General features: G+C 32.4%; 1 protein-coding gene across 1 annotated transcript; it reads left to right on the top strand.

Moving 5' to 3' along the window:
• On the top strand, window positions 1-23096 carry LOC148284581 (uncharacterized). The gene is made up of 5 exons (XM_088237976.1): window positions 1-17; window positions 467-581; window positions 18262-18418; window positions 20602-20779; window positions 22419-23096. Exons 2-5 carry the CDS (start codon window positions 494-496, stop codon window positions 22827-22829), a joined length of 834 nt encoding a protein of 277 aa, XP_088094102.1. The 5' UTR covers window positions 1-17; window positions 467-493; the 3' UTR covers window positions 22830-23096.
• The last annotated feature ends 1073 nt before the right edge of the window (window positions 23097-24169 follow it).

Raw genomic sequence — 24169 nt, 5'->3', positions numbered from 1 at the left:
AATTCAAAATTACAAATGTAAAAGTATTTTATATGCTACTAATAATTAGCAAAAAAAACTTTTTACTGCACAGTATTCCATAGACCTTTACCATTTTTAATACGTAAAAAAAATAAATCTTCCTTAAGCTAGGGTTTCCTAGGACAGCGGTGCCCGTATTTTAACGGCCGTAGTGAACGGTGATGCAGTGGACAGCCGTCGTAAAGGTGACTAGAGTGTGGTTTTCTAGGAAAACGGTGTTATCAACACCATTTAACACCGTTTTCCCAGGAAACCACTCTCTAATCACCTTTACGATGGCTTTCCACTGCATCACCGTTCACTACGGCCGTTAAAATACGGGCACCGCTGTCCTAGGAAACCCTAGCTTTATGGTTAGAGGTGCAAACTGAACACATATCACTGACAGTGAAAATAATTGTCGTCGCTAATATTACTGGAATATAAAATAAAACTATATTTACAGATCGTCTGCGGTATTGCCGAGGTGGTGATGGGAAGTGTTGCTGCTATTGAGGAGAGGGGTCAGCTGAATCTTAGTCTTGGAGTTCCAGCGGGAGCTATGGTTGTTCTTGCGGCAGGTATGTTTAAACTACTTTTTTGTAAACTAATAAAGACCGCGATAGACTGAAATATGTTCAGCTTTGAATTCACTTTCATTAGTATCTTCATACAAATTTGTACCCGGTTATAACGCTTAAGATCCAAATCCAAAGAAAACTCAACTCTGTGCTTTCCACTCAAAAAATAAGTACGCGAAAAGAGAACTGGAAATCACATGGAAAGGGGAGAGAATCGAGCAGTGCCAAACACCCAAATATTTTGGTGTAACTCTGATGTTACACCAAGATATTTGGAAATAATATGTTACGGAAGCTCACCGTTTCATCCTGGGGAGCATCTCCACGTGTGCTCTGCACTTCTGCCTTGGGTTTGTGAGTCTCCACAGCAGAGTACGCTTGTCCCGTTTGGCAGAAGTCAGCGCACGCCAAACAAGTGGATATTGCTGTAAATGACATGGCGCGACTAGTGCCCGGCTGCCTTAAGCCCACACCAGTGCACGAACTTTATCCTATAATGGAAATCGCTCCAACCAACATCAGGAGAAATGTAACAGTGGGCACAGAGAGACACATACAGCTCCATGACCCTAGACACCCCCTTTACGACCATCGAATGGCTCTTCCGAGACTGGGATCTAGAAGGAGTTTCCTCTTAGTCACAACTCACAACTGACTTGGAGACCTCTGCAGAAATACGCAGAGAGGATCTCCGAAGAGAGAAACTCGGCAATAGGACCTTGGTAATGCCATCCAAAAGCACAAACATCACCCACAGTTTGGACTTTCCTATGTGGAAAGTTCCCAATAGACAAAGAGTAGAGGTGTCTAGGTGCAAATACAATAAACAGAAGTGGGGTTTTCTGGAGGGAGATGACATAAACTGCGATTGTGGAGAGGTGCACGATGATATTCAGCTGCTGCGGTGTCCACAAATGAAGTTAACTTGTGATGAGAATGATTTGAGGAAGGCCACTGACAAGGCGATATCTGTCACTGCACAGTGGAGTGCCAAGGTCTGAAGTCCGGACCCGATAAGTAAGTAAGTAAGTATGCTCAAGATGTTCTCTTGCTTTATACCTTAGAGTAATAATACGCCACTGGCTAATAGAGTCGCCGGTCGTCGGTCGTCATATGGACAAAAACCATTGATTATCAACCACGAATTAAGCTGCAGTTTTTTGCGTCTTCTACATGTAAAATCACTAAAATGTTTTTCCCAATGCTAGCTGATGCAACAAACTTCCGTCGTCATCACCAAAGTACTTTCGAAACGACCCATATCTTTACCGGACACGGACCTGCGAGAAGTTACCCGTATGGGTTTAAATTAAGAAATGGTGACTATTGTCCATGCGATGATATTTCTTCACCGAGTATCAAACATCTGTTATTTAAGTGCCCATTTTTCAGTTTCATAATCTTGAACCAGAATGCAGGAAAGATGGAATATCCTTAACAGATATTCACATATTCGTTAAAAGTAGCTATCACGCGCCGTTTTTCTTAGACTTTAAACATGAATCGTGACATATTAGGGGCGTAGCCAATGCAATTACTGTTTTTGCGGTAATTCAAAATTACAAATTTTAAAATATTTTTTATGCTACTGATAAGTAGCAAATTTTTTTTTATTGCTCGCTCATAAATAACTTAAAAAATGTTTTTAAAAAAGTTGCATTTCCCTATTAATTAACGTGTTGATAGGTTAAAAAATAAAAGACAAAGAAATTCCATCAACAAAATAGATAAAAATAACTTTGGCTTACAAACACCAGCATCCCGATTGTGTCGCATTGTAAACTGGACTTTTTTTGGTGTTAGTCTTTCTAGATTTAAACAATCACTAAAAAAGACCAGATCTTGTCTTGAGATAGTAAATTTTTTTGTCCTTGCCTTAATTTTCTTAAGTTGTATTTTATTAAATTAGCATAAAATATTTAGGCATTATAATTCATAAAAATACAAAGTGGAAGAAGCAAATAAATAGTGTTGTAAATAGAATGAGTAAATTTATTTATGTATTTATCAGATTAAGGAATATATTAACCATCGAAAAATTAAAATCAATTTACTTTTGCATTAGCCTAATCTATATTACAATACAGAAGAATCGCATCCGATGGTACAATATAAATACCCGATGGGGTGGTGCTTTTAAAACAAATATTTTACCGGTCGAAAATATACAAAAATTAAAAAGTTATTTTTAAAAAACCGTCTACTTTTTTCACTGCTCAATTATTAAAAAAAAAAAGGTTTTAGATATAAAATTGTTATATAAAAAGAATTGTTTGCTTCAAATACACAAAGACAAAATAAATAGTAGTGTTTCTACGTCACAAAACGTACGTACGCGACCTAGAACCGGTGGTAATATCTTAATTTCCAAATTAAAAACAACTACAGCGCAACATCATTATACTTACAGAGGAATATGAAATGAACAAAAAAATAAAAAGTACAGTCAGGGATTCAATATATTTGAGAAAGATGTGAAAAGTTACATTTATAATTCTTCTTTGTGTAGCACTGATTAAAAATACTGTTTATTTATATATTTTTTGTAATTTTCATATGTTATCCTAAAAGTATTAATAATTAAAAATAAAATAAACAAACTATTGTAAGACGTCAATCCCCATTATAAACACAAGAATTGGTTTTTTATACGTAATGGGAAACGTTTAGGTAAATATATGTATTAACTCATTATTAATGTAAAAATGGTATTTAGTAGTAATATTGTATACTTATATTGGTTATCTGAATAAAAAAAAATAAAATCAATTCTACCTGTATGTATTATGAGAAAATGTGTTTGCTATTGTTGAATGGACTAAATAAGTCCAAATAAATAAATAATTGATAAATAAATAAAATATATTATCGATCTTTGTTCTGTGCTGATAAAGAGTATTTTTAAATGAAGACCAAATACTTTCACAAGAATAATCTCTATAGAAGACCACAGAATTCCAAATAAGGAAACTTGGATTATTGGCAGACATCAAAAGACCTTTCTTTCCACTTGGACGGTGTTCGGCATTTTGTCGTGCTTATTATGTACAAGACTTGTATAGTATTATGCTCGGTTTAGATTCTCTAACTATTATGTGAGGATCTGACGGGATTAGTCGCCCGTAGTCTTTCTGGTAACTTCTTTTCTTTTGTTTAATTTTGTAGACGTAAGTATTTATTTCTGAATAAGTATGCGTAAGATGATTTTCATTGCTATATTTATAAAACGATTACATTTTTCCTATGAAAAAACACCGGTAAGCTGATTAACGAACTAAAATATTCGAAGAATCGATACTTTAAAAATGTCTTATTTCTCAATTCTACAATCTTAATAACAATATGGTATTGTTAGATAGTGATTATGCTAATATAAATAAAAACAGAACAATGATTAATTATCAAAAGTAATTTTAAAGAAACCCTCAACATTCAATACGGAAAATATATGTAAATTATTTAGAATTTATACTGTGGATACTATTTACAAAGTAATTTATTTACGTATTTTTATTACTATAATTAAAACGCAGTTCCATCAAGAAATGTCAGTAGAAAAACTCAATATATCACACAAATTCACAAAGAAGAAAAAATAAACGAGGTTGAGATGAATTAGTCAGATACCAAAATAATATACAAATTCCTAAATTCCACACAAGTCATGGTGAACATAGATTTATTTTCAAAAGAATAAAAATTTAGAACAATCTTCCCAATGAACTTAAAACTATTATATCACCAAATAAATTTTAAGGAAATTTAAAGATTTTTTTTGAAACCGAGTAAAAACAGCATTCCTATTTTAATTAGTATTAGTATGTATAAACAATTATTTTCAGTTTTTCTATTTATTTCGTTTATTTTAATTCTCGTGTGTATTTGAAATCATATCACTTCATATTACTCAATAACTATAACAATGTAGGTGAAGCACAAGAGATAGTATTTTTTTGGAATGTTGCAGTTTTAAGATTAACTAAATATATTAAAGTTTATTGTAGTGGAAAAAAAGATGTTTCATTTTATGTAACTATATTAATTCAAAATTCAAATTAATATGGATAAAATAATTATTTAAATTATTTTTGTCTGTATATATATATATTTATATTTTATACTGATATTCACAAAAAAAATTAGGTAATCATTGTTTTGAAAGGTGTTTTTTTCACTAGAATATTCCAGAGTCTCTGGGCGTGAGACTAATCATCTTACCTCCATGTAACAAAAATGACCAAGATACATTGCGATTGGTGTACCAATGCAGTGTCCTATGCACCATTGGGTGCGTAAATGGAATGATGATGTACTTGTATATTCAAATAGCGAAATTTAAATTACTCAGACGAATTTAAAACTTCAAAGCATTTTTTTCCAAAATATTTCATGAAAAGAGTGTACTTTTTTAAATTAAGTTTTTTATTTTATAAAATAGTTGTCGGCCTCGTAGAGTAATGGTCAGCGTTTTTGCATACCGTTCAAGAGGTCTCGAGTTCGATTCCCGACATGGTCGATATGATATATTTATTTAAAAGGGGTGCTTTCACTCTAGAATATTTCATGGTCCCTGGATTGGTACCTGGAGCGTAACACTGATCACCTTACCTTCATGTAACAAAAATGATCAAGTTACGCTGCTATTGGTGTACCGATGCAGGGCCCTAGGCACCATTAGATTCGGAAAGGGAATGATTTTGATGATTTGTATCAAGAGGATGTGCGAGATACGAGACAATTTTGGTGAAAGGGTATTTAAACATTGTTATTCTGTCACTCTCTCCCAAATGCCTCTCGGATACTATGCGAAAAAGATAATTGCATATTGGACTCATTTTGCATAGTTAAAAAAGACAAAATGCACGTACCGCTATCACGTTTTCTGCACTCCAAAACTGAACTGATTAGGTTATTTTTTTAAAGAAAGAGTGTTATAATAAAAATGTATGTGTTGGTTTTTTTTCCGTTTTTCAAAATTATTTATCATATTTGTTTACCGTACGGTCGAAGACGGGCGCTTTTTTGGGTTTTTGGATGGTCCAGCTCCCATAAGAAACAATTTATCAAAAATGCAAAACGATAGAGACACGTCAATGGTAACTATCTATGGCGTGTAAAAAAAACATCGTTCTAGTACCATATCCACAGTTCGAAGAAAAGTTAGTCCGCGTATCCTTGTAATCTAAATGGTTAAGAATTCGACTGTTATACTTTAAGTAATCGGGAAGATTTTCCGTAATGTAATAATTATTTTAAATTAACTTTGTTAGCTGAATATTATACGCATAATAGACAGGGCAAATAAAATTTAAGACATTTTCTTCTGTTAGGAACATCTTAACTTTACGCAAAGTAATTCTTTATTTGTCCAACAACTGTGTTCCTGTCTTTTTATTATGGAAAGTGTTCCTGTCGCTTTTCCTGTTTTGTGTACCTTGAACATTTACTTCCCGGTAATAAGAGCGCCGGATGTCTGGAAAATTTCAGAAATATTACGAAACAATTAAAATTATTTAAGGAGAGGTTTATTTTACATAAATAGGCACAGAAAATACAAAATATTTATCATTTACTAACGAATACGAATCTTTACTGTTATTAAATTTGTGAAGCTTTATACGTAAAAACACATTTTTGACATAGGTACATAATATTTTCAAACCCTTATATCAACAATAATAATAATAAATATTTATTAACCGTAATATATAATGCTGTACATACAAAAATAATAACAAGGGTATACACAGTTAAATGTCGGACTTATTTCTACTTGAAATTTCTTACAGACAACCCCTTCTTTCCTACTCATTTTTACCCCGTCCTCTTTTAATAGCATCGTTTAGATATTTACTTCATTTCTGTTTCTAAAAAAAACAATGTTTGGTTTTTTAATTAAAATACTTAGCTTACATACCTACAAGCGAATTGACAGCATTATTAAATCGCAAGCTACAAAGAAGAACAAGGAAGAAGATATTACCAGAGGAACTGCATACGTACCATTCGTGCAGAATGTTACTGACAGGATAGCCAAAGTGCTGAAGAAACGTAATATTAGAACAACGTTTGGGACTGTAGGAAAAATAAAGAACCATTTATTGAGCCCAAAAGATAAGAATCCCCTGAAAACGAAAGCTGTTTATGAACTAAGTTGCCAAGGATGTGTACATAGGACAAACAGGGCGCACAGCAAAGAAAAGGATTGACAAACACGAAAGAGCGTGTAAACTTGGGAACCCTGACAAATCTGGAATAGCGGAACACTTTATAGACACCGGACATTTTTTCGCATTTGACCCTCAAATTTTGCATAAACCCAGTAATTACAGTGCACGAATAATGAAAGAGGCAATTGTAATACACAGACTCCCAAGTAACATAAACAAAGACGACGGGCTGAAATTAAACTCAACGTGGTTCCCAGCACTACATGCTACAAAAATGAATAGAAATGTGCCTACTGCCGACTGCGACACGGTACAAATTACTAGTACTTAAAAACACACTTTTTTCTACAAAATACTCAGTTTACCTTGAAGATGGCTCCTGTAATGGTAGCCGAAACAAATCCAACACACACGGTATCAAAAAAAAGTCATGGTTTCTTTAAAAATAAACTACCTTGCAACGTGACAAATTGACGTGACCACGTGTTTACAATAACCAACAAATTATAGCGTTGTAATGTTGTTGTGGCGACTGGAAACAGGTTTCCGGTTTCGACGTTTAGCCTGATTTAACATTTAGCGGGAACAAATCATTTGCTTTTATAACTGTACGGGTTTAACTTTTAAATATCAAAATCACTCCCCGACCTGATCTCGTGACCTAGCGGATGGTCTAATTTGAAAGTTTCAGTTGGGGTTTTCAAAAAAATTTACCTTTTTAAAAGTCACAGCGATAATAATACGACATTAATTATTTTAATTTCTTTAGATAGTTAGTTTTGAAAAAATATTGTTTAAAAACCACTGACCTAACCCTACGTATTCTTATTATTTTAAACACGCAACAAAGTTTTATTTAATTATTTATTGACAATTCTTGATGGAATTCCATTGTTATGATGTAATAACTTATATTTACGTAAAAGTTATTCATTTAAAAATACTTGGTACACTTCCACTTATTTATTTTACCAATTAGCGCTTTCACCCTCTAATGGGCATTTTCAAACTAGTGAATATTGTACAGTGTAAGGGTAATTTATTTAAAACTAAATATTATCTTAAGTGTAGGTACATTTAAAAATAAGTTGAAAAAGATGCAATACGCAATATTTAAATGGAACAGAGTGAGACAAATTATTGAAACATGTGTTGGCGGTGTACTTTCAGAGAAGATTATATTATATGAAAAACGTTTATTGTTTTATTACAATGTACAGGGTCCAACTAAGGGGGCTAATAAGGGTGAGTTTTTGAATTCTATCTGCTGATTTATTAAAATTCTATCGGTATTATTTTTTATCCTATTTATTTCTAAAATTTCCAATCTATCTAACTTTTGACCTATATGTCCTACAAGTAAAATTTTTATGTTTTTTGATTTGTCAAAATTATGTTTTAATTCATTTAAATGTGATGCATGGTTTGATATATCGTTATTTAATCTATGTGAAGCTAAATGTTCTTTCATTCTATATTTAATTGCTCTCACGCTTTGTCCTAAATATGAACCAGGACAAGTACATGTTTTATTTATTTATTATCATTATATTACATACACAAAATTATAATTTATGTAAAGTTGCTTTGACTGTCTAACTAGGGCTATTTACCCCGTTCTAAAACAGTCAAAAAAATATAAAAAAACAGTAATATATTTATAGAAACAGTAATAAAGATACAGGACAAAGTGAAAAACAAAGTAAAAAATTGAGTAAAAACATGGTAAAAAATGTAGTAAAAACATAGTAAAATTGTAGTAAAAACCTAGTAAAATTGTAGTAAAAACATTGTAAAATTGTAGTAAAAACATAGTAAAAATGTAGTAAAAACATAGTAAAAAATGTAGTAAAAAAACGTAACAAAAAAAATAAATTATAAAAACAAAGTAATAAATGTTAATTCATATATTCCGCTTTTTTCAAATTTGTCGACCTGATCTTTACTATTTATTAATTTTTGGCCCAAAGATTCTCTGTTCCATTGAAATATTGCGTTTTATATATTTTTCAACTTATTTTTAAATGTACCTACACTTAAGATAATATTTAGTTATATATAAATTACCCTTACACAGTATAATGTTCACCAGTCTGAATATGCCCATTGGAGGGTGAAAGCGCTAATTGGTTAAATAAATAAGTGGAAGTGTACCAAGTATTTTAAAATTAATAACTTATAGGTAAATATAAGTTATTACATCAACACAACAGTATTTGTTCTGCTGGAATAGTAAGAAATCTCCGTAGTTCGGGTATGTTTATATACCAGCTATAAAGACTCTTGATGTACAATTAACAGTAGTTATTATATTCCCAGTTATTTGAAGTGGCCATTAAATGGTTTCTGTGTAAGTAGAACAAGGAAAGGCTTCTTCTTGAAAGCTTATAAGTCTTGTTCAAAGAGAAAATCACCACCAGTTCCACACAAACTGTATTTACACTTCACGGACTAAAGAATACTTTTCATAGATCCTCTTGGGAGTGGAACAAAGCTGGAATTACTTGGTAAAAGAGAAATATTATATTTCTATAGGGATTGGTATACCCGCCATTTTTATTACTTTTATATTTTATTTGAAATACAAACATATGTACAGGTTACGATGCTTGTACTTAGAGAAACTGATTATTAATATTAGAAGCTAACAGAAGTTATGTCCGTTTTATTCCAAAGAAGAGAACAAGAGGACGCAACAAAAAAAATAAAGCCGATGAAGATTCTGTTATTTATTTATTTAACACTTCATAAATGATTTTTCAGGGCCTGACCGCGAAACTATAGAGGAACTTATATGTAGTTATTGTCCGGAATTCATTTTAATTTTTGTTGGTATCTTGAGTTTATGTACTAATTCTGTGTTTCTCAGCGATTTTATATCCGCTCGTATCAGCAGTTGTATGGTATAATTAAATGGAATGTTTTGATAATCAATTAATTACCTTGAAGTCCCACAAGCGTAAAATTTCATTTAATTTGATGATGAAAATAAAAGAACAAAAAATAAGACAAAACCATTTAACTTTCTGTAAAAAAATATCTAGATATCCTGCATTTGGAGTGCCATTACTTGGTTCCGGAAAGAGAAATGATTATGAACCACGTGAAAAGAGGGGTAAAATATTAAAAATGTTTTCATCAAAATAATAATGAAATTATTCCACGAACGCCACCCCATTACGAAATTCTATTTGCGAATGGAATAACATCCCCCGATGTTTATGACGCCATATTGTATAAAATGCGACAGGATGTCATGTTATCTTTAAAATTCAGAAATTATTTTATTTTTCCCAAAATATCGTGCGTGGATTTGACATAAGTACCAACCTAAATCAAAATGGCGCTTGAAAGCGAAATGGCTTCAACCCTTCCGGGTCTAAAGGGGCATCTAGTATCTAAGGTCTCCCGGGTACCATATTTTCAATAACGTTTTGTCAATCATCATATTGATTTAATTTTTTCTATAATCCTACCCCATATTGTAAAAAAAGGAATCAAAATTATCAAAACATTTTTGTGCAGAATAGATTCAATAATAATTCGATTTTGTAATTGCTTTTCTCCCACCTTTTTTTATATTTATTTAAATTTAAAACATATTGCATGTAATTTTAAATAATATTCCAAAGAAATTTTCGTAAGAAACTTATTTAAGGACATGCAAATAACAATATTTATTTGCAGACGTGTTTATATTTTAAACTATAACATTATTTACAAAAGCAGAATAAAATTATAATACACTACAAATAAAAAGGGAATCAACAAGTTTCAAAAAATTACAAAATAAACGTAAAACAAGGTATGGAAATGAAGTCCAAATGATATATGCATAACACAATCTATAAAAGCAAAAAAAAACAAAAAATATAAAAAGTTAAAAAATTACATGTGTGTATATAATTTACAAGCTGAAGGAGTATGAGTGTGCAAATGTTAAAAAATTACATCAATGAAAAAGTTTTTAAAATCAACAAAATAAATTACAAAATAATTACAGGTTAAAAAAGTATCAAGAGCGTATTATAATTTCATAAACATAATACAAGCTAAAAAAGTATGGAAAAGCATAAAAAATATTTCAATAGTATTAAAAATTACATCTACAAGCAAAAACGGTAAAATATTAAAAGTTATATGTTCAAGATGCGCATTTTCTGAATCAACTAACATTATTTATTCTAAGTACTTCTGGAAAAAATAATTCTTTAATTCGCACGTCCTATTTCTGTATTTTGAAATCGGTACTTAAAATTTTTGTAGCAATTTATAAAATTCCTTGAAACCTTTGTAATGCAAAAATCTAGTACTTAACTTCGTAGACAGATCCAATATAAATATATTTTTATGATCGAGTACTGTACTGATGGATGTCTCTATTGAAAGCGGGCTTTATGTTACTGTGCATTGAGTCGAGATTTGTATTAATGATAGTGCTAGTTATCTCGTAATAGGAAAGCATGATTTTTACACAATATTATTTTGGTATGTATATATATTTACATATTTATACACACACAATTCTGGGTTTTTTATCCCAAGGGGGAGTAGGTATATTATTATTTATATCACTACAGAGATGGGTAGAATTTTTGTTTCAAGATTATGGATATTCGAGCGTTTACAGGGCTTATGACCTGTCATAGGTTGGGTTCAAGTGGCCACTTTTATGTAGAATTCTACAACATTCCCCATTCCGCTTATTAGCGAATATCCATATCGGTGACATTTTTGGTTTTAGTATATATGTCATGAAACAGGGAAAGCTTTCGCTAGCGCGTTTGGAGCGCCATCTATGTATTTGATATTGAGGTTAAGTATGATTTTTGTTCCAATATAAATGTCCCTTACATGAGTATCATACGGTAGGTGAAACATATTTTTGATCGCTCTATTCTGAATAACCTGCACCTCCGAAATTTTGCGGTTAGTTGCAAAACCCCAAACGCAGCATAGGTATGATAAATGCGAATGGACCAAAGAAAAACAGATTGCTGGAAGCAGCGAAACTGGAAGCATTCTCTGAAATCTGTACAGTATTCCAGCTACCGGGAAAATATCTCCCTTCACGTGCTCAACATGTTCATTCCAAGTAAGCTGCGAGTCCACTAACAGTCCCACAAACATTACAATTCTTCGTTCCACAGTTTAAAATCTTTGATACGTTGGTCAGTTTGCACGTGTGGTTCTTGTTATTTGGTCGCTTATTTCCAGCAATAACCACCAAAATCTGGATTTCGTGCGTTTGATTCTTCACTGACTTGCGTGACTTTAGATCAGTGTTGTTCAACATGTAGCAGCGAGAGTAACGCGATGTGGCATAGCATCTTTTCGCAACACATTTTTTTTAAATCTGAATTTCGCAGAAAACTGTTTTATAAACACTATGGTGAATATCATAATGACGTAATTTCTTTTTTTATTTCGTATTTATAGTATTTAAGCTGGGGTATTCCTGATACCCCGTTCAGGAACTCACGGATTTTTTTCACGCTTAGGTTCTGAAAAGTTAAGTACGGACCATAGGTTTTAGAAAAAAAAGGTTGTGCATGTTGTTTTTACTAGTAAAGGCATATACTTTTTGTCTGTGTTACGCGGATAAATAACACAGTTCATCATCATCATCAACCTCTTATCCGCACCCAGTTGTATATTGGTACAATAAATGCAGTATGACTTGATTATATATTACATCAAGATATGGTGATCAGTCTTCTGCTTCGAGTGAAATAATTCAGTGAAAACCACCTTCAAACAAATATTTTATGTTTTTTTTAGAATCACACCCTCCAGCAAGATGTGACCCACTGCGACCCTACTGACAATTTGTACCCCTTTCATTTCTTAAGTTAATTAATATAACATTGCACATGTTCAGATATGTTAAAAGATGTCCAAATATGATACGTCGGTTTTTTCGGCATATTGAGTTATACTCGTATATTTACATGTCATCCGATTATTCAGTTTTTTTTTGCATTTTCTTTAATCACGTAGCAGTGAAAAAAATCTTGAATTAACAAATCGCTAGCCCGAAGTAACACTGAAGTAAACTCCGAAATTCCGATTTTGAAATACGCATGCAGATATATTAATCAGTAAGATAAATGAATGTTTTCAAATAATAAAATATTGAATTTGTATCGTTTATCTATGTGAAAATATAGTATTCATGATCTTCTTCAAATAATTGAGTTTAGTCAGATCCTTTGCACTACTCAAAGTCCAATTATCTCAGAATGGGTTCTTCAGAGATTTCTAGCAATGCATCTATTGACAATATAATGAGGCTTGTAAACTAAAATTCCGATTTTTCAGAGCCCATGAAACTTTCCTTCAAAATATTATGTATTATATTTTGACATCTTTCAACGGAACTAATATTTACACTTATTTTAATAACTTTACACTAATTTATATATCAACATTATTACAATATACGTGAGCAAAGTTCTATGCGATACATATTTTTTGGAAGTTCTTTATATTTTCCTTATGTTTTTATTTCTTATTACTTTGTATCATTAACATCTACGTTGCACGTTTCATAAGCATCTAACTTCCAACCCAACCTCTATGGAATTAGACACCATTTTGTTATCCTCTATTTTGGTTAACAAAGATTGTACTTTGTACTTTCCACGCGGTGAATAATGGCGGCACGACATTTTGTTTAATTAATTTATCCTCCGCTGAGAAATTTTAATCTTGGTCAAACTTAATGGCACTATAACGGGAATATTCTAAACAACGCAATTTTTCCAACCAACCAACGCAACGTAAGGAAATGTTTTAAAGCGTTGAGTAAGGTGATTCTGTTTGAAATTGCATGTAAAAACCCAAAACTATTTTAGGGAAAAAACCACTGATAAAATTGCTTTAACCCAGAATTATTTATTGATTCTTGATTTATATATTATACGTTTGCTTTTTAATGTTTATTTTTAATAATCACGAATACACTTAAAAAGATGGCTTAAAATACGTTCTATTTTATTTTATTTTCCTCTAGCGTATAACGGTTAAATGAATGCTAAATAAAAAAAATGTGTTTGATGGGCATGGTAATAAAATACTTAACAGTATAGCTGCATTTTTGTTCATTTTACGATTCATGTTTTAAAAAATTCTCTTTGTATGTCTGCTCAAAACATAAATAAAAAACGTTGTGCCTATTAAACTTTTGTTTTAATAAAATAAGTATGCCTATTTGTGTCATTCTTTCAGTGGCACAAATAGTACAAGTAGACTAATTTTTATCATTCATTGAGTGGTGCAAATAGTATAAGTTAGTTCTTGTAGTAGTAGACTCATTTCTGCCCCATATGAAATGGTTCAAGTTATATATCTGGAATGTTTTAAAAATTACTCTACAGATTAAATAACCTGTTAATTATAACCCATATCGCAAAATATGAGTTCTGTAGCTAAATAATTGGGTTTATAGTAAAGTTTTTTTTGCTCTCCTGAAAAGTTACACTTATGCAATAATTTATACTGTTAAGTCGCCCATCAAAGATAAGGTTTTATGTGAAAATTCAGTCCGACGTAATTTTTTTTTTTTGCGTATTAAGTAGAAAAAAGGTTTTTTTTCTTTGATCATAAGAATAATGTTACCTAATTTTATAAATATCTTACTTTTTATTTGAGAACTTTTTAGGATTAATAAATTCGTTAAGGTAAAAAATATTATCAAGAAAGGGTATTCTGAACATTTTATACTCTTGTGCAAAAAAATAAATAAATACATTACACTCCATAATACATCACCATGAAATTTTAATAAATACTTCAATAGTTATGATGATGTAAACGATATGAGTTATTAATAAAGAAGAAAAATACTTTATTTAGTTTTGATAGCGTTTATTTATAATTTTTCCACTGGTGATCATTGAGATATAATATATACAGACCACACTTCATACAAATCCGAGCTCAAAAATCGTCTCCAAAGGAAAGGAAATAATCAGCAGCGGAGGGAGCAAATGTCGTCACGTCATATCACGTCGACTTTGGCAAGCAAAATAAGTAGTTCAGTAAAATGCACGGACTATTTACATCGGTCTACTGTAAGTTCTTTTCAGTATGTCACTCCCTTCCGCATACGCGTCACCTTTGTTTGGTCATTTCACTAAACGCCCGAATTACTGAGCAGGACAGAGACTGGAGATAACTTACGAATAATAAGTACTGGTAACATATTAACCTTTCCCTTACTGTCCTAAAAACATCCGCGCGTTACGGTGCTGTGTAGTCACTACACATGCAAAAAATTAGAGATTTTAAATCGTAAAAGTGTAATATTCATCGGCAATTGCTTAAAATATTTATAGTTGAAGTCAAAAGTGATGATATTTTTAATCTAATTGCTAAAACATAAAAAAAACACTAACCCATGCTTTCAGTGTGCGCAAAAGAACCGCTCCCAACGAAAGTCAGGTAGCTACAAACGCAGCTAACAGGCATTTGGGAGAAGCATAAGAAATTTAGCTGTTTGCACGTGTGACACATAAAAATTGTCTTTTTCGCTCCCAAATATATCCGTATTATCGAGAATGAGACGTAAAGAGTGTGCAAGACAATTATATATTAGGATTACTATTTTACTACGAACGCAACATGTGACACATTGGTAAACATTATATTGTATTGGTGATATCTCTGATTTTTGATAAAACAAGTATTGATTAAGAAAAGAACATTACGTACCGGTAAAAGATTATACCATCGCTTTTCCAGATCGATTTGTGCAGTATTTTAGCGTACATATGGGCATTTTAGTAATTGCGAGGAAAAAAGTAGCCGGAGACTGCTCGCAACAGACTTAAATCCGTTCTATCAAACATATACCAATTGGCCGCAGGTTGAGGGACCATATTTCGAACGCTTATGCTTACTCTAGTTATATACCTCAATGCTGGTGATCGGGTTTTGTCATCACTTACATCTTCGGGTGAGTGCCAGTTCAGTCTATTAAAAATGTAAAACAATTCTAATATCTTTTTAGATCTAAAAATATTCGCCTTTGTCATTTAGTTTGAGACAAAAATTTGGATACAAAGGATCGTTTCAAAATAAATCTGAAAATCAGATATTGTAGACTGTACATATACAGATCTGTATATGTACAGTCTATGTTTTTCGGGTATAAAAATAAATTTAAAATTGCGTATCTCGTACCTTCAGTACTTAGATCAGAGGCAAATAAGTAATACCATCTATTTTTCAAGTTCTATTAAGATTTCAGTTTCATTTATGGGTTTTTCATATACGGTCTTGTATAATTTTAAATGAGAACGGGAATTTTATGTGGAAAAAGACGTTTAAATCTGGAATATGATGAAGATAAAAACGTCATACCCTTAAAGGCCCATTTAAAATTTATAATGAATTTCATATCTTGAAGAAACTGGCGGCATCTTATTTTATATTTTATGAGCTTGCGAGTCCGGTGATTTGTTTGTTGTCATTGCCTTACCTCACCAGGGCACTGCATCGGTACACCAACCGTAGCGCACCTTCTTCTTCTTTGTTTTTTTGTGGCCTTTTCACCTCTCAACTCGGGTGTTCTGGCCAGTGTCGAGTTTTTTTTGTTTTTTCGTTTATTTATATATTTACACATGTATTAGTAATATAATAGAGATTGAAACAGGTCGAAGAATTTGTATATCTGGGTAGTATGTTTACTAGATATGGAAATATGGACAAGGATATTGAAAGGAGGGTTAGTGCCGGTAACAGAGTTAATGGTGCCTTAAAGTCTGTCGTAGCAAATAAGTGTCTATCGCAAGAGGCTAAATTAGCAGTTCATAATGGAGTTCTGGTACCAACCCTAATGTATGGAAGCGAAGCATGGAGTTGGAAAAAAAGGGACGAAAGTAGACTGAATGCTGTTGAAATGCGATCCCTCAGGCGAATGTGCGGAAAAAACAATGTATGATAGGTGCCCTAATGTCGAAATTAGAGCAGAATGCAAGGCTGAGTTAAGCATTATCGACAAAATTAAGAAAGGTCTTTTGCGATGGTTCGGTCATGTGGAGCGAATGAATGATGAAAGAACGGCTAAAAAGATTTATGATGCGAATGTGTCTGGTTGTAGAAGTCGAGGAAGGCCGAGAAAGACATGGCATGATCAAGTACAACAAATTCTTGAAAGTGGTCATGTGAAAAGTCGGAATAATCGACGTGCGTGCATGAGAAGATGTATGAATGTGAAGGAAGCAAAGGAAGTGTGCCAGGACAGAGTGGTGTGGCGTTCTATCCTCTCTGCCTACCCCTCCGGGGAAATGGCGTGATGGTTAGTTAGTTAGTTAGTTAGTTAGTAATATATTCAGGTTAGCAAGTAAGTAAGTATTCAATAATTTGTTTCGTTTTTGGGTGATACTTTATTGTTATTACCTTATACTTAAATTATTTTAATTTAAACACTTTTATTTCCATAATATATAAAATCATGATTTACAACCCCTGCTTGCACTTTTATATAACATAGAAATTTGTTTATTCTCCCGTCAGTCTGACGATGTTGGTCACGACGAAACCCGGTCATTGGTAAAAATTTATAAATAAAAGTGAAATAAAACTATATACGTATTTTATTATTATAATTAAAAATGCAGCTCCACCAAGAAGTGTCGGTAGAAAAACTATAATATAATAATTAATTTCTGCATACCTATATGATTTATATTTTAAAACGCACAGTAAAAGAACAAAAACATAACATGAACTATACGTTTGTGAAGCAGGTGATTCAATATAATATTGTTGGTTAAAATAAACAAATAATAAATATTTGAAGACATGAATGGATAAAGGCGTAATGTCGCAATTTTTTTGAAATGTACTTTATTACATAAATGAAGATTTTAAGTACAGCCCTTTCACATAAAACCAACAACTCCATTTTGAATACTTATTGAAGTAGCAGAAAAACGATTTTGAGAACAAATGAAGGGGTTATTTTACCAGATAAAAATGTTGCAACACAGAAGGAAAACATTTTCGAGAAAGGAATAAGAGAAATTTACATCGAAATAACTCCCTACGAAGGATATCCAGCCTGTCTACAAACATTTGGACATATTCAAAACATTGTTGAGTAATACTGGTGTTCAAATCTTTAACTTCAGCTGTCTATGCTTTTTGTTTTTGTCACATAACACCTTTATCCACTCATGTCTTCATTTCATGACAACTATGCCGGGAGTCGATCCCGAGATCACCATTTATAGTAGATGATATTTTCTAAATTTTATTAAAAAATGCTGTTTTATTATTTATTTGTTTATAACATTGTACATACATTTATAAGAAACAGAGACACAGTGTATCGTGGCACAATCAGGAATGGCTCATGCCTCTAAACTTGCTTTATGTTTACCTTAAATAAGAAAGGAATATGAAAGTTAAGGTATTTACACGGCTCATTGTTTTTATTCATATCGATGCCGTATTCCTCAGTTTTGATATCATTGTTTGACTAATTGTAATGTTGATTGCAGCGTGGAGTGTGCACAGGAGCGTGCACCGTAACGCGGGAGGGCGTCGCGGCGGCGCGTGCTGGTCGCGTGCTCTGTGGTGCATCGCGTGCTCGCTCCAACTATCTCTGCTGTTCCTGGCCGTCAGGACCGCAGTCAATCGACAGCACCATGGAGAAGAGTATGTATCCTGAAGAAATGTCTTAGTAAAATGCTCTTATAGATGCTTGGCAATCGAGATGGGAATCATCCCCTGCACGGGGGGTAACTTTTCTGTTTCCCCCTCAATCCGTCAGCGCATAAAGTCAATTTGGGTTTTTTTTAATAATAAAGTGGCGTCCGTCTACTCCCAACTGAAGAAATGTCTCAATTGGATATACTTTTTAAAATTAAAATGCTCTTCTTTATGCGTGGCAATCGCTATGGGAATCTTCCATTTCCTTTCAGTCAGCGCTTAAAATCTTTCTGAGATATCCCTGATCTCTGGACTACGCAATTTTATCGGATCGTGGTTAATTTTTTTATATTTTTTATATTGTTGATTCATCTTCATTCTGCTGAGGATAAACTAATCAGTCTTCTGAACACATCCTTTGGTCTTATCCCTTTCCCCCTGTCTATGATTACCAAATGGAGCTTATTTTATTTTTTTTTTATTTATTATGATTCACAAACAATAAACAATACATACGACATTGATAAAAATCACAATTTGTTATGTTTAGATAATGTTCATTAATTATGTGTGAACACAGCATGCACAAATAAAGAGATAAAAAATGTTCATGATTTACTTTTTTCAAACTGGCTTAATTGAATTATATGATTTTTATGAAAGTCATTACAATAAATTATTACTAACTGGTTATTACAAATTATTTTACCTAACATAAGTGACTAATTGATTTTATACATTTTTATTTTTATTATTCGTTATAGACAGGCAGCCGTTGCTGATGCGCCTATATTTTGTGTACTGCTTTTTGTCTGCGTTCTTTTTCATTAAAAAAAGCATTCAAACGGTTTTTGAACTGACTGACCAAAATGGAATGGACAACTAGGCTTGACAATTTATTCCAGTCTGACACTACCCTGCTGGGAAGGATGTTTTTCTGGGGATAAAGGTGGAATTGAGAACGATAGATCTTCCAGTTATGACCCAGTAAACTTTTGTTTTACATCTCATGCAGGGTTCAGTCATTGTAATTATTGAGTATCTTATACGTTTCTATCAAGTTTATTTCTAATCAAATTTTTTCTCGCTTCTCTCCGTGGCCCTGTCTTAAGTACGGTCGGATATAAATATAAATAGAAAATAACACAAGGACACATCGAAAACGATGACATCTCGCTGACAAGAGTAACTGACCTGCACAATCACAACACGAGAAGATCACAACACTACCTCATACAAAAAGGCAAAACAAGAAAAAGCCAAACCCGACTTATAAACAACTAGCGGACCCGACAGACGTTGTCCTGCCCGAACGTTGGTTTGCCAGTTATTATCTTGGAAAAAGACTTTTCATTAATAAGTAGGTACCTAGGTAGTTGTTTGTGATTAAATTCAAAAACTAAAAATGATTAATATTCAAATATTGAATTTAAGTAGGTACTTGGGTACTTGTTCATGGTTGAATTCCAAAACATAAAATAAATATTTTTTCATATATGGCATTTTTTTGCAAACGTCAAACTCCGGTCTTCTTACCAACAGACGTGTGTACTTATGTAGGAATACGATATTTTTAATGTATTGAAATTAATATTATTTTAGTATTACCAAAAATCCAGTAAAAATAAATAAATGGGTAGAAATTATAAGGAATTTAAGGAAAGAATCTGATTGGAATCCACAAAAAACAAATGTTGTTTGTAAACATTTAAAAACATTTTTTTTATACACAAAAAAACAACATCTTTCTATTTTTTTGTAAATGCATTCTCTTCGAATACAACCCAGGTAGATCGACGAATAAAACATCTATGCTCCTTACTTCTTTTTTACATATAAGATTGATTTTAATATCTACGAACACGCACAGCGCAAAGATCTATATTTCTCTGAAAATCGCACGTAAATCGGTTAAGCCGTTTAGAAGGAATTCAGTGACATCACGCATACAGAGGAATGATACTTATAAACATAGACTAAAAATATTCAATGACTGACAACACAATATTAAAACAGCGACTTTCTAAAATTTCTAAAATTAACTAAAAAGTATCATAAAAACCAACAAATATTGCTGAAGATGTATAATTTAAACCATAAGGTTTCTTTATTAAATAATAAATAAAATAAAATATTTCACAAAGTAAATGCTGAAATAATAAATAGTGTTATCGTTTCGGTGATTCCAGCCACACCAGCAACACGTCCCTCGCTGTAGCCGGCGTGCAGGGTGTTCTATCCTCTTGCGCCCTGTCCGCCTGTTTAGCAGCCGGCAGGGTACGCTGTGTCTATGGCAGGGCCCCACCCCTACCACCCTTGCGGAACAACAACTGCCCGAGGTCTACATCACATACCGCCGTGTCAATGGTATGTATAAGTATTTTTGACTTTCCGACTACATACTTAAGACGAATTTTTTTAAGTCATTATCAAATTGAGGGAATTCAAAAGCTCACCATCCACCCGCATAGAGAAAAATTAACTCAATTATTCCTAAGGAATACAAACTCTATGGTGGTTAATGAGGAGTAACGTCACCCCCAGCTCTCCGATCCCCTTAATGCCTCTGTTTTTTTATTCATAAACAAAATACACCAAGTTTTCGAACAACTGATATATTTTTTCTTTTTTTTTTCTCTGAATTTTACAATCGGTAAACATAAGTCGTGGTGAATTGGTCAGCGCATTTGGCTACCATGCAAGAGGTCTCGGGTTTGATTCCCGACATGGTTGATATGAAATATTGTTTAAAAGGGTATTTTCGCACTAGAATATTGCATAGTCCCTGGACTGGTATTTAAAACGTAAGACTGATCATCTTACTTTCATGTAACAAAAATTATCAAGATACGCGGCGATTGATGTACCAATGCAGTGCCCTATGCACCATTAGGTGCGGAAAGGGAATGATGGTGATCCATAAGTTACAAATACAAAAAAAAATATTTCAGTACACAAAAAAAATCCCCCAGGGCATGGGTGTGTGTGGATATACATTTTATTTTATATTTAAATAAAGTCTACTGGAAGAAAACGATAGATATAAAAAAGTTTAAAAATGAGTGCTTATATTTTAACACAATTATTTTGTCACTAAAAATGACAAAATTATAACAAAAGTCAATTCTATTCATTAAAAAAAGAAGGTGGTTAAATCTGCCTTTTTTATCCATAATTTAACAAATTTTAATAGAAACAAATTCAAATAATTATTCTCTAGCATATTGTCCTTATGAAATTTATTGAACACATTCTAATCACAATACTAATTATTCAATAAATTAACTAATGAGGAAGTTCAATACTACGGGAATTGGATACAAAAGATGTATTTTTACATGTGGTAAAAATTAAAACATTTAATTGTACAGTGAAGTTTATCGAAATGAAAAAATAATTAAAATGAACTCTTTTGAACTACGTCACAAGTTCTTCCGAATCAAACAATAAAAAAATATTGTGACAGATTTTCGTTTTCTCGGAAACCGCTCACCAATTACAAAGCAGAACTCAGCAACAAGAACTTGTGTGCGTCACGGGAGGGTAATTTCAAAATTTTGATTGGCTATTAACAAATAAAAATATATTTAAAAAACACTGAACTTTGTCATTAAGATAGGATTACATATTTCTCGCGTGTTGTGGAGTTGGGGAGCCAAACGGCGCGTATCGCTTCTATAGATATTGTGTGGGCAGAATTATATCGCTCTAGTCTGTTGTGTCGCGGCGCCTCGACACAACACACGAGTGCATAGATTTTCACATGCATTGTTGCCAATAAATGAGATGTGTTTTGGGTAAACTCATGTGCCTATGATTAAATTGTCTCAACCTTCACTTCACACTTTTTTTTACGGGCAAAAATGGTTTCATTTTCGTTTTGAACACTACACAGACCTTGTTTTCTCACGTGCCGAATGTACAATTTCTGAGGCAGTAAAGGAAATAATAACAGAACAACACAAGTGGGAATTGGATTAATCATACATTTATATCTCTTTTATAGGTCCCGATGACGTGCAATTACAGCTATCCAGCCGCACCCAGCGATGCCAATAAATGTGCCGACACTCTTAGTTCGGAAAACGAAATGATAGAAATAAGCTTAGGGGATAAACCAAGCGGAGACCGCGAGCTTTCTCCCGGAGTCAAAAGCGTTCAACCACAGGATCCTCTAGGAAAACTCGCCACGTACCAAGAAGAATTATTTCCTCCGAACGCCTGTGAACGAGATTCTAGCACTAAAAACAATGGAACTTCCCCATTCAAAGAGAAAAAGAGTGAAAATATACAAGCCGATAAAGATCATGTTATTCAAAAGGCAGTTAATAGTGTTGACTTTAGCAAAAATGTTAATTACATTGAAAACTCTAATATTAACAATACACATACTAAAATTAACAAAATCTTAATGTAAATACAATAATTGGATAATTCGCGTTATTTTTTTTTCATTTAAAAGAAACAGTATGCAAATAAAATACTCTGCCATTCTAACACTGCAAATAATTTCGAATATTTCACAACTTTTTTTTTTTAAACCAGCACAGTCATAGTAATAAACAATACATAAAAAATAACAATAAATATCAAAACCAGTTATGGGTTTCATATAGGAACAAAAATATCTTAAAAAGACAAAACGAACAGTTCGCTTAAGGTGAAAGGAAATGGGATGGGAAAATAGGGAAGGAAGAGAAAAAGAAGACATAGTAAGTAAATGTAAAACAATAAAAAAAAATAAAAAAATGTATTTAAATGTACACATACAACATACATACATACATACATGCAGAATGTTTATTAAACCCTGTCACATCCGAAACCACGATGAACAGTATGAGCAAGAAGACATATTGGCACAATAAAGTTTTTAAAAATAAAATATCAAAAAAATCAAATGGTTGCTTACTTCTGGAGGGGAGAAACGAGGAGGGGGGAGGGGGGAGTCTGATACTGCGATGCACTCCCCTCACTTTTCCTCTGCAGGGTAAACAACCATCTGTTTTTTTTTAAATATATTATATTTTTTTAAAAAAATAGTTCTAAATATTTTTTTTAATATGCTAATATGTCTTCTTCCCCATACTAATCATTGTGGTTTCGGATGTGACAGGGTTTAAAGAACACCCTGTATACATACACACACATCCATATATATATATACATGCAATATACATACATGTACATTCATACATACACATACGTACATACACATACATACATATACACACGTGAACATGCATAAATATATATATATATATATATATACACATACATACACACATGAACATATCCACAAACCAATTCACATACATACGCGTACATATACAAAATTTATAATAAAATAATGAACACTAATAAGTAAAACGATAAAAAAAAGTAACTAAAACTGTTGCTTTTATGACGTCTCTATCGTAATTTTCATATATTTTTTAAAACGGTATTTTTTTTCGTTAAAAAGATCTATCTAAAATTTTTATCGTATAACGAGCATACTCGTACAACGTAACTTTGATGTATATTATCAGGTGTTTACATAAGTTAAGAGAATAAATGTAAATTGTCTTTTGTATGCTGATGATGCCGTGCTTCTTGCAACAACAAAGAGGAACTGCAATTTTTGGTAACAAAGGTCTACGATGTATGCAAGGTAAGCGATTTGCTGATAAATGTCGATAAATCGAATATGATGGTTTTTGAAAGATATTAAAGTATCACTAAATGTGAAATAACTATGAATGGGTTGTACTAAAA

The sequence above is a fragment of the Micrasema longulum genome, unplaced genomic scaffold (genome assembly GCF_059751315.1).
Source record: "Micrasema longulum isolate JH-2025_06_02 unplaced genomic scaffold, ASM5975131v1 h1tg000109l, whole genome shotgun sequence".
Taxonomy (NCBI): domain Eukaryota; kingdom Metazoa; phylum Arthropoda; class Insecta; order Trichoptera; family Brachycentridae; genus Micrasema; species Micrasema longulum.
The sequence above is the reverse complement of the archived record's forward strand: the minus strand, read 5'-3'. Positions and strand labels throughout refer to the sequence as shown.